Here is a 12,609-nt window from a genome sequence, read left to right on the forward strand (position 1 = left end):
TCAGTTTTTTAATCAGTTTCGTTGCACCACTTTTCCAATGGAAATACTGTAAGCCTCACTCAAGTCGTTGTCCTGAGTACCTTCTGCCTAACTGCGGTTCTCAGATGAAGTTTTGCAGGCATCAGTTTTTCAGCTGACTATAATCAACCTACTCACAGCTCTCCTTTGAATTGGAATCGTAGGACTGAGAGCTTGGCATTTGTTATAAACTGCAACTAGGTCTGTCTGTAAATGAAATCTGGGGGCGGGGGGAAGTTTTTCCAGATCTGACTGAAAATACATAGAGCAGTATTGCTTATGACTGAAAATACGATGGCCAAAAGAAGCGACATCTTCTTTTGTAAGTTGGTAAATGCCTGAGTGCTGTTCAGGGCAAGACCTGAAGCAGCACCGTGCACCTGATGTATATGTAGTTAACCAGCCATTCCTAATTTTGGATCAATTTCTGGAATTGAAGTACAAGTGGAAGTAATATGCAGGTTGGTTTGTTTGTTGTCCAAGTCTCTTACAGAACTAAATTGCAGATAGATTTGTGCCGAAGTCTGAGAAATATTGGGATATTAATACTCTACCGACTGAGCAGCTCTTTTTAACTCTGATTTGCTCTGCACAACATGTTATCCTTTTTACCAAAGGCAAATCTCCTGCAGGTTTTCATATATTGTTCTGCAAAGATATATGTAGAAAGCTGAGCAAAACTAGAACTTTGTAATCATATTCCTGTTGATTTTTTAGTTAAGCACACAAAATAACATGGCTTGGTAATATACTATGCCTTTTATCTTCCCTGAACACCCTTATTGTTGCATCAGTTATAATCTGAATTAGGTCATAGGACCCTCCTTATAACTTGTTGGCTTCTAATCTGACCAACAGTGACAGAATACAGAAGGTGAATAAAGACATTTCACAATTCATCTTATAAAGGAGCTGGTTGCTATCAGTCCTTTCCTCTCCTAAGGTGAAGAGGGAGTGGAACCACTTGAATATGCAAGTGAGAAAAAGCACCAGCTTCTTTAGTTTTATGCCTTCTTGGGCTGTTTGCTCCAGTTGTTTGCTCTTTTGTTTGGCTAGCAAATAAATATTATAACCTGGCTCAAACCTCTTGATATCTGTTCATTTTATGCTTGGTGCACTTAAGCCTTATCTTGCTCTATTAAAAGGCAATAATGCACTTTCTTCCTTCCTGTAGCCTCATTATGTTGCTAAATCAACTCGGTTGTACCAGCGCCAGTCTCCTGAGGCTGCTGTGAAAAAGCATTTTCTGAAGAATTCCAAGAATGAGGCCCAGGGAATAGGCGACTTTGAAGAGGACATACAGCCTTCCAGAGATTTACTATGTTATTGGGTTTGGGGAGAAAACAGAATATTTTGTTGGATTTCTAATGTTTTCTGACAGATATGTTTATAACAACTTTGGAGATCTTCCAGACTAGTCAACAGCCTTCTGAAGCCTTTTAATTCCCATGTTCAATTAAGTACAAAAATATTTTGCTTTATTTGCATGCAAGTATTATTGACTAGTCAGGCACCAATTTCATCCTGTTAAAATTAAAGTTTAAATTAGGTAAGACTGGATGATCTTGGACATAAACTTTATAAAAGGTATTGCATAAAGCTTTAGAATGAAATCACTATTTAAAGCTATTAACTTTTATTAACTGTGCTTTTAATGGCAAATAGACCCCCCTTGGCAAAAAAAATCCACTCTGCTTGTCTGAACTGTTCCTTGCTTTAAAACTGTATTTCTCCCACCTTTTTCAGGAAAGATCAAATGTATTGGCTGTTACCTGCAAATCGGAAACTTAAAAATGCTTAGAGTACATCTCACTAGCATGGGTAATATCAGGAAAGCATATAATCTTGTTTGTAACAGTAATCATGAGACAGTCTCAAAGTTTTGTGCAAAATGAACAGTATTCTATAACGTGTTAAATTTGGTATGAGTGCTGCTTTACCGATGTAGTACTGAAAACAACATCCAAATTTGTATTTAACTTGAATACAATTTTTGTAGGCAAAAAAAATCAACTTTACCTTTCCATTTTAGTGCTCTTCAAAATCCATCAACTAAAATCTCTTTCATTAAAAGTTATTTCTTTGTGGAGAAGATGAGAAAATGAAGTCTTAAAGCAGTTCTCTAGCAGATATGCAGAAAGAATAGATTGGGGGCCTGTATTAGATAATCAAGAAAACAGGGTGAAGAAGTTAAGCATGAGGATGTGAAAAAACATCCAAAAGTTGGCTGAATCACATTGATTCCGAAGTAGGTAATGCAGTTGTATTTAGGTGGCAATACAACCCGTTTTTATGTGTATACATGGCAATTCATACCATACAGAGTCCTAAAAGACTTCAAGTAAGAGCTATTGGGGCCAACGCATGGTTATCTGTAATAGGAGCCTTCATTTTTTCCTAATTCCGTGAGCATATGGTATAATAGGACTGCTTAGAGGTTTCATGAGATAAATGTCTTCATTTTCCCCAAAACAGATTTCTAATGTTTCAATACAGCCACCCTTAAGTATTGGCACTTTATTGGGTTTTTCTACAAATCTTTCAATTTGGGACAACTTTTGTACATTTTGTAGATATATACTTTCAAATCACAAATAAAAGCATGTCTATACGCTTTTTTTTATTATTTCTCTCATTTTGTGATTTAATTATGTAATTTTTATCAAGGTAAAGCTGTTTAAAGTAATAGACCTCATTTTGATTTTACAGCTGATCATTACAGGAATTATCCTGATAGGTGCCATGTGGGAGCAAGGCCAACCTCCTGCTATATTTAGGAGAAGAGGTTTGTGCAGCTTGCAAGCAATTCTTTAATGCTGGCAGTTGGATTTCCTGCTGCTTCCACAGGGAAATAGGTATTTGCTTCACTGGCCTGAGCACGAGAGGTGTATAATGGAAGAAACACAGTTTCTCATTCTCCAGGAAAGCACTGTAGTAGGTCTGTGCTTGGGGTTTTTTTGTTTATTTACTCTGGTTTTGGTATAGTTATGAGAAAAATAAGGCCATGACTATTTGAAAAGAGTTTGCTATCAGAGTTACAGAAACAAGAGAATCCTATTTGCAAACATAACTGAAATGGGAGGAATGTCTTCAGCATTCTTTACATCCTTTAGTTTTGTTGCACTATTGGTTTGCTTCCACTGGCACAAAGGGAAAATGTGTAGGTGAAGATGATGTTGCTAGGGAGTTAAGAGAGTTCCGTGTTAATGGGGATATCAAATGCCAACCCAAACACGAATATAGAACTTAAAAATAGTAAACCAGTTATTCACGAGTTTTCTTTTCCAGTGGCGTCCTCTAGGGATTGCTTGTAACCCTAGCTGGTATTTTTAGTAGTGACCTGGAAGCATATGTAAAATCATCACTGCATTAGCGTGCAGAGGTCACGAGGACTGAATCTCTTACTAAATTGAGTGCTGGCCAACAATAAGCATTTCAGTGCAGAGGCTGGAGACTTTTCCTGGGAAACAGTGTCTCAGAAAGGGTTTTTTATTTTTGTAAGGGGCAGCTATTTGTAAAAGAAAATCACTGTCCATGGAGGGCCTATAGCCAAAAGGGCTAATATGACTTTTAAGCCTTTGTGTTTACTGTTGTTATAGTGCTATTGGAAAGTTGAGTGCTGCTCTATTGTCAAGTCAAGAAAAGCTGAAATATTGATAGGGTTCCATTAAGCCTTCCTTGTAGTGTTATGTTGAAGTAGTTCATTCTAAATAGCTCAACAGAAAAATAAATTAAAAAAAAAAAGTGATCTAGTATCAAAATCTATGGCTATCTAAATAAGTAAAGTAATAGCTTTCTATTTCTTAATCTAATGGATAAACTACTATAAAATAAAAAATTAGAAACTGAAGCTTGCCCAAAACATTGATACTATTTACAAGATCTATGGGGAAAAATTCACCATTTCTGAAAGCTCGTACCAGGTGTCCTGGTTTCGACTGGGACAGAGTTAATGTTCTTCCGAGTAGCTGGCCTAGTGCTGCATTTTGGATTTAGGATGAGAGTAATGTTGATAACACACTGATGGTTTAGTTGTTGCTAAGTAGTGCTTACACCAGTCAAGGACTTTTCAGCTTCCCATGCTCTGCCCGGTGCACAAGAAGCCGGGAGGGGGCACAGCCAGGACAGCTGTCCCAGACTGGCCCCAGGGCTATTCCATACCCTATGACGTCATGCCCAGTATAGAAACTGGGGGAGTTGGCCGGGGGGGCAGTGACCACTGCTCGGGGATGGGCTGGGCATTGGTTGACGGGTGGTGAGCAATTGCATTATGCATCACTTGTATATATTTTTTTTCCTCTCTTCCTCTGCTGTCCTATTAAACTGTCTTTATCTTAACCCACAGGTTTTACTTTTTTCCCCCGATTCTCTCCCCCATCACACTGGGGGCGGGGAGGAGGGTAAGAAAGTGGCTGTGTGGTGTTTAGTTGCCGACTGGGGTTAAACCACGACACCAGGATTTGGTGTTTTTTAAATAGTCACTAATTGAATTAACCATATGTTTTTTAAGTCCTGTTGTGTGTGTTTTCTTGGAGAACTTTCAGATAATCCCACCAATTCCTTTCCCTCTCATTAGCGATGCTTCTGGATTGAAGGTTATTTCTCACATGTCTAACTTGAGAGAAAAAAAAGCTAGTATGAGTATAGGCATTTACAATTTACTTAATTGTTTATGTTCCTCTTTTCACAATATTTACAGCTGCAAAAGGTTGAAGTAAAATCATGGTATTTAATGGAAGCAGTCTTCAAAGGCATGATTGATGATCTCATTAAACCTCTTATTTTTCATAAACATCTTCATAAATCAATGTTATTTGTGTAATGGGATGAAATGGAAAAATCCCATCACAATGATTTACTATCATTCAGGATGCATTTGTTGTCTAGCCTAGGAATTATACGCACCCAAGTGGCTACACTTGAAACATTTAATAGGAGTAATGTTGGACTCCGATCTATGATTGAACTCGATGATCTTAAAGGTCTTTTCCATCTTAAATGATTCTATGTTGACCTGTTTGCTTCATAATGGAAAAGGCAGTTAAGGTGATCTGACAGAATGCCTTTAGAAAATCGGGATTCATAAGCTTTCAGGATATACTGATACTATTGAAGAGAAATAGGGTTCATCCTTGAAGGCTGTTTTCTCCCATGTTTAGTGTGTGTCTTGGGTTTGGGGTTTTTTTTTCCTTCTCAAGAAAAGGATTGGTTAGTTTTCTCCAGTTTTTGTGAGGCTTTTAAAGTGTGTTTGTTAATATAATAAGAATACTTGATGCTGGGGTTTTTTTTCTGTAACAATATAAAACGAAGTCAGATGTTACCCAGTTTGATTCTACCTTTTATATAAAAAAGGAAAGTATGGGTACATTTCTGACTTACTCAAATACAGGTCTAATATGTGAAACTGAACACCCTTTGTATTTGTTGAGGTATAACAGATAGATAAGAAAACTGCTGTTACTGAAATAATTTATGATTTCTCCATTATTAAATATCTTTTGGTTATGGTTTCTCAGAATTCAATAGAGTAATTATCCTACATTAAGTCTTCTTTTGTAGATTGCAGCTGCCAGAGTAAGCTGCTTATTTAGCAGTAAGTACCTGTTACATCCATTGAGTATTGAAAACTAAATGCTCTTCAAAAGTAAGCTGTTTTATACTTCATACTGAATAAGTTTTCACATTAAACTTAAATGTCATGAAAACCATTGCAAGCTTTTCTTCATATTTTCTGTGATTAAAGATTCTAATTATGTTGATGCCATTGACAGAAACATTTTAGGTTTATCAGGTTTTCGGTCTGTGTAATGTGTTTTATGAATGACGTTTCATTTTAATTAGTGATGTACAGTATGTGAAGCCAAAGGCTTTACAGAAGTTTTTTTACAGTTAAGAAGGTATTTTTATCAAGCAAACTTATGATGACAACTTATGATGACATGAGTAGTTGGTAGGACCTGCATGTTGTTGATATTGATTGTGGACATTATTATATAGCATATCTCTATAAATCTGATGCTATTGATTTGACTTGTATAGTAGCTACTCCTGTTTTATGCTAAGGTTCATGCTGGATTAATTGGGCAATAGTTACTGTCCTGTTCTTTTTGAAATTAGCACAGGTCCAGCCTTACTAAGAGCACTTTGAGCATTGGGTTAACACTACATATGGACTAGCTGTCAAACTTTCCTCATCTAAAATTAGGAGAAAATGAAATGCAATTATTTTTCCCCTCTTAATATTAAAGGAATGATCGACTGTTTCTGTGTTTCACAGAATGAGGAGAATTTTTCCTTTGTGTTTCTAATGCCCAAAACCTGGAGGCATCTGAGAGCTGGCTTCATTTAGAGTCTTTCTAGATTGGCATAATGTTGAGCATGCATTAAATTGTGCATACTGATTTAACGATCAGAAAAGCTCATCCTACTCTAGCTCCATCTTTCCTGCCTGCTCTGCCAGGAAGCTATGAGAAGGTGTAGTACAGCTGGCTATTCTGGCTTTGAGCCACGTAGGGATTTGCCTACATAACAGGAATCCCCAGCTTTCCCTCGGAAAGAACGCTCTCCAAGGCAGAACTGCTAAAATAAAAGGCAGGATCTGATTAAACCATAAACTTTAAGCACCTTTCTCCAACGTGAGAAATTTCTATACTCATTTCCATACTCATGCTAACCGACAGAGGAATATTTTGTAGGGAAAGAACCAATAAATGCAGTTTGAATAGAAAAACAAGGGTATTCTTTTTTTCCTAAGTGTATACATGTCTTTTATTGCAGATCCAAATGTCCCTGAACAAGCAAGGTCTGTGTAGCAAAGTTCTAGTTGGAAAGGTACAGATTCTAGAAAACACCCCTATGGAGAAGAGAGGAAGGAATAAAAATAATTTCAGTAAATCACTTTAGTGACTCTGTTGGTGATGTCAGCCAGCAGTTGTTTGTGTGCCAGAGCTGGGTAAGCATCGGCACGCAACAGCAAATGCCACCAAAACTAGGACATTGTAGTACTGGACTCTGACACACTAGCAGAGAATGAATTAACTTCTTAAATTTGAATCATGAAAGTAGATCATACTACTAGCGTAACAGCAAATGTGCTTTGAGGTTGCTTTGCTGCGATTCTCTCTCCAAGCAGAAGCAGCGTGGTATTAAGGAATCTGTTTGAAATGTCACAGAGGAATATACAGTGAGAGAGAGCAAAAGGGAGTAATTTTCTTTTAAATTGAGGCACTGCCTCATAAAAGAATTATACTCTTTTTTTTTTATATGTATCAGTTAAATTGTTGTTAAAATTGAATGACAGTGTGTGTTATTTGCATTACCGTAAATTTCTTTGGTAATAAAGTGATTCATCATGCTACGCACAGTGACTCCAATACAGATGCAAGAAACATTCTTTTTTGACAACAGTAATAATTATGTGGTGGGTCCATAATTACTGACAGCATATCACTGCTTAAGAAATCGATTGTTAAAGCCATCCAGAACAATTATAAAATACATCTTCTTATATATTATTCTATAGTACCCATTGCCATCTCTAACTGCTGTAGACTTTGGTCTAATAAACACTCCATTTAGGAAGAGCTACAAAGAATACTTCTCAGAAAACTTGCAAGTAGCATAGTAGACATATTATGTGGCATTGCTGTGTTCTGAGTACGGTATTGTCGGTGCCATAGCCCAGTGCCACTGCGTACTCGGCTGGTACAGGGGATCCATTTCAGAATCATTGAGAAGCAGAGCCTTTTCTGCTCATACCTATTTAAAGACCTGCAGCACCTTCTGAGGCAGCAGAAGCTTACTTCTGTCTACCTTAGCCTCATATTACATTAATACTTAATCTATCTGACCAAGAACAGTTATGCTGTGCTGCAGATCTGGAAGAACTGTCCTCGGTGGACTAACGAAGGTCTGCATTTCTTGACAGAGCGACGCTTACATTGAAGCAAAGCATGTTCTGTGAGCTCGGGGAAGTTTTTAAATGAAGGACCCTTTTAAACCTTAGCTGTTAGATTTCCATATGGGGAGTTTCCTGCTAATGAAAGGACCATCTTTGTGGACTCCTATGCTGAGATTTAGCTGAGAGAGACTTGCAGAGTGTGACATCCTTCTTCAAGTGGCACACGTTTTGATGAGGAAAATTCCTTGGAAGTTTGTGGTGCTCCAAGCAGCAGGAATGTTTAGATTACTTATTTCTTTCTAGCACAGTTGGAGAGAGGTAATATACATCACTAAAAGACTACGATTTATAAGAACATGCTGCAGCGTAAATTGTGCTGTCAAGCAGAGAAATAGTGTAGTAAAACAGACTCTCTGCGCTAATCTTCGGAGGATATTTGACACTGTGTACAGCAATCACAGATCTGCTGATCCTGTAGAGACAGGAGGCTTTAGCGCTCTTCGTAGCAGAACCCATGTATTTAATTTTCCTTGGCATTGAAACCACAGATATTTTGAGGTTTTTTTCCTCTGCCTTATATTCTTGCTAGAGGTGAATATTAACGTGTATTTGTAATCTTCATTTATGTGACCATCCTTGGACATGAAGATTTCCCAGATATTTTGGGGACTGTATTTTTCTCCTGTGGCGTGTTTGCATAGAGTTCACTTGGACAGGAAAGGCAGCAGGCTTGCAGAGGTCACGTTCTTTGTGGAACAACCTGAGGCATTTGAACAAGACAGTAGCAAAAATTTCTGGCATTAACTTCTGCATGTGTCTACTGGGTCTGGCTGGGATAGAGTTAGTTTTCTTCATAGCTGCCTGTATGGTGCTGTGTTTTGGATTTGTGACTAAAATAGTGTTGAAAACACCCCAGTGTTTTGATTATTGCTGAGCAGGGCTTGCGCAGCATCACGGCTGCCTCTTTTTCCCGCACTGCCCCACAGCGAGCGGGCTGGGGTGGGCAGGAGGCTGGGAGGGGACACAGCTGGGACAGCTGCTCAATATATTAATAGAGCAGTCTTAATTCTTAATGCCTGATACTGTAAGCACAAGTTTAGGAAATGTGGCCAGTCTCTTGTTTGTGGACAGGCAATATAAGCAGTTATTACATTAAGTTTGTTCCATCAGCAACAAGGAGATACAATAGAGACCATGCTAATTATAAAAAAAATGTGAGATATATTTTGGAAACATGGAGTTGTAATGTTAAGATGGGAGAAACTCAGAACAGAGAAAGAATTTTATGTCATTTTTAAAATGGTGCACTGAAAACAGGGATCCCCAAATCACATTTGACACTTAAATTAACAGTCTGATTTTTCAAACGTTTTCACTGATACCACACAGTTGACTGGTGCATCTGTCTGTACGTAGGCAACTGAACCTAAAGCCAAGCAACACACGTGAAAACTCAAGACTGGCTTGTGTCCCAGAAGGAAAACTAGAAACAGCTAATAGATTCATCAGAACTCACAAACCACTGCATTTCAAAGGAGAAGGTGTTCATGAATCCTTCGGGAAGCTTGTGAATATCTTTTGCTTGTATTTGATTTTTTTTGTTTGCTTGTTTACTTGTGTGAAGGGTTTTATTCATTTCTACCACTGAATTAAAATTTTGTTTAGCAGTCATGATGTAGATGACACTAGGTGCTGTCATTTGCTTCCAAATGACTGTATGACATATGTACCACAGAATCATCAGGTTTAGAATATTGCGAATTAAAATTGTGAGATGTTGATGGAAGGGTAGGTGAAGAATTCCTGGATATTGTTCCCAAATTCATGTTCTTCTTTGAACTTTAAATATTTTAAACATTTTTGTTTAGTTGGAGAGTTGCTTATTAAGTTGATGAATCACCTTGAGTTTTCATAATTGGCCGTCTTTCTTTGTCATTGCCTAATACGGCAGAGCTTATATTCTTTTTCTTTTGGCTTTTTCAGGTATGAATACAAGCAAGAGTGAGACAGTGAAAGAGCATCCATTAAAGCCCTCTAGAAGATCTATGCCATGCCTAGCCCAGAGCCAAACCCATCCTCAGAGTCTAAGCAAGCATTCGTCATTTTTGCAGCCAAATCGTGTGCAGCCACAGCCCCGGCCTCAGCCTCTGAGTGCAGGGACATCTACAGCTACAGTGGATGCAGTGTCAGAACGAGGTAGGAGGTTTTTCTCTTTCAGGAGCTTGTTCCACCACTGGGAATGGAAGGGATCTGTGGGAATATCATTTGAAGTTCTGTGGTGTCTTAGATATAATTTTTTAGCATCTTTCATTAAATTATAGGCACATCTGATAAGCTTTGATTTGTTTAGATATCTACGGTTTGTTGGAGAGATGTTTTTGCACAGAACGGCTAGAAGAACCATGGTACCAAGTTCTTGAGTGAATCTCTATAATGTTTGAAGTGAGGCTTAAACTAATTTTTATTTTATTTTTCTGAATTACAAGATTATTCTCACAGAAAACAAGACAAGAAAGTGCTTCTGTATGCTGGGGAAGAACATGCAGGTTTCTGTAGTCTCTCTTAGGAGAGTGAGGGAGAAAAAATAAATATTAGGCTTTTTGCAAGAAATGTCTTTAAGTATGAACATGTAGGAACAGATGCATTCATTCATGAAGAGCAGAATCAGGGAAGAGTGGTATGGAGAGAATAAGAGAAAAGGGAGAAAATCCCTATGAATTTTAGCTTGTGTTGGAAAAAGGAACTACTTTTATTTTAGGATTTCTATTTTAACAGATAAACATGCCTTAACAGAGAGACTAGTCTAGTTGGAGATCCCAGTCACTGTGTGTGTCACCTGTTGCCAGCTGTTGCCGTACACTATTGCCAACTGTGTGTGAACCTTTATAGAATAAATTAACTCTCTGGCTTCTGCTACTAAATTTTGATAAGTCCTTCCTTAATGTTGATAGGCACTAATTATTACTCTAGTAAATTCTTTCACCAAGTTAAACTTCTCTCAGGAATAGAGTGAAAGTCTTTATTAAAGCAGTCTTATTCTTTTTTCCACCAATGGAAAGAGCTCTTTGCAATTTCAGCCTAAAATTTTTCATTTGAGTCACTGACAGCTTTAAAAAGTGTATCTTTTATTTATACAATACATGCGAATGCTGATATGAATATTGCATTTATTCCAGCTAAAGTGATGGAGACTTTGGAAAACAACTTGCTTAAGCTGTCTAATACAGAATACAGTGATCCATTTTTAGGTAAGTTTGTGTCTGAACTGAAATAATAATAAATTAATGATTCTTCAATTACACTTGAAGTATTTAAGTGTGGAAAGGCAGAACTGCCAGGTTTTTTGAAAGAGGAGACTAAATGTGACTAAAGAAATACGTGCTGTCATAAATTTCCTGACACTTTCTCACCTTTTAGATTAACAGTAAATAGAGACTAAAGACAGAGAAGTAACTTTTTCATACATTCGGTGTAACCTTTTCCCATAACAATCCTTCATAATACAATCACTTGGATGGATGTATTTGAAATTCCTTTGAAATAGTTATTATTATTCCTGTGTAGTCATGTTATTCAGTATTGTCACAGCTGCAGTTGTTATGTTGTTGTTCTTGCTTTAGATATTCACGTATAAAAAGTGTTCCAATCTGGAGGAAAAAAAAAGTAACGCAGAAAAATAGCTGTAATTGGGGCATATTGGTACTTGCACTAATGTCATTTGGATACTTTAATTAAAGTCAAAGAAAGTAGGAAAAGAGTTATTCTTAGAATAATCCCATCCTTGCAACTGCAAAATGAGTCTGTATATACACACACAAGTAGTAATTTGCAAGTTCCAAAATTAATTAAATTTTAAATTCCCTGGCCGTATATTACCCATCTGAAGTACATACAGATATTGCTACACCTTGCACAACTGCTGTGAAAGATCTTTTTGCTCACAGTCAATGTAGCATCAAACTAGAAATTGTAGCTTCATGCTGAAGGAAAGAGATCTGCTTTCAGAAAGCTATTTCTGCTCACCTCTCACATGTTTTAGCATTGATTTTTCTTGATGCCCAAAATAGATAGATAAGAGGCTCTTCAAGGTCTCCTAAAGAGGTAGCTACTGGAAATGTGAGTGAAATTGATACTTCCTCCAAAACAAAATCAAAATGTTCCAAAATCATGACATAGACCAAAAATTTGGCATGAAAATTGTATAAGAAAATCACGTGTCTCTGTAAGGTTCCAGTTGAAGCAAGGCAAGCACGGGTACTATAAGACACGGGTATTGTCACAATTAGCGTAATTTTTTTTTTTTTTTAAATATCCTGTTATATTTTTTTACTATTTGTTTACACATACACATGCTGATATTATTGCATATTTATGTATGGCAGCAGCAATTCTTTCTCATAGTAAGTGATGTGCTTTTTTTCATTCACACCACCTAGTTTTAGCCTGAAAAGAAACATGGAGGGCTCAGTGATTGAGGAAAAGATAGATTGAGTCGCATCAGCTCAAAATTGTATTAAACTTTGGTATGGATGTTTCTCCTCTTCTGACTACAGCTATGCTCTTTGAAGGGACAGAAGAAATATTTAGATGGTAGCCCTTTGCTAACTTGCTTCATTAATTTTCCTGTGTTAATTGAGTCAATCCCAAATCAGATCACTGAAATCTATGAAGTTATTCTTTATTTACAGAAG

At 37.3% G+C, this 12,609-nt stretch overlaps 1 protein-coding gene across 4 annotated transcripts in view; it reads left to right on the forward strand.

Annotated features, from left to right (window-relative positions):
• The window catches only part of ANO3 (anoctamin 3), a 210,810-nt gene that overhangs the window by 113,644 nt on the left and 84,557 nt on the right, over window positions 1–12,609 (forward strand). For all 4 annotated transcript variants that reach the window (XM_087743296.1, XM_087743305.1, XM_087743319.1 and 1 more), the window contains exons 2-3: window positions 9,902–10,114; window positions 11,095–11,166. In XM_087743296.1, coding sequence (XP_087599422.1) covers window positions 9,902–10,114; window positions 11,095–11,166 — 285 coding nt within the window. The remainder of the gene's footprint in view (window positions 1–9,901; window positions 10,115–11,094; window positions 11,167–12,609) is intronic.

The sequence above is a fragment of the Nipponia nippon genome, unplaced genomic scaffold (genome assembly GCF_047370975.1).
Source record: "Nipponia nippon isolate SJK-2023a ecotype South Korea unplaced genomic scaffold, ASM4737097v1 scaffold_10, whole genome shotgun sequence".
NCBI classification, from domain to species: domain Eukaryota; kingdom Metazoa; phylum Chordata; class Aves; order Pelecaniformes; family Threskiornithidae; genus Nipponia; species Nipponia nippon.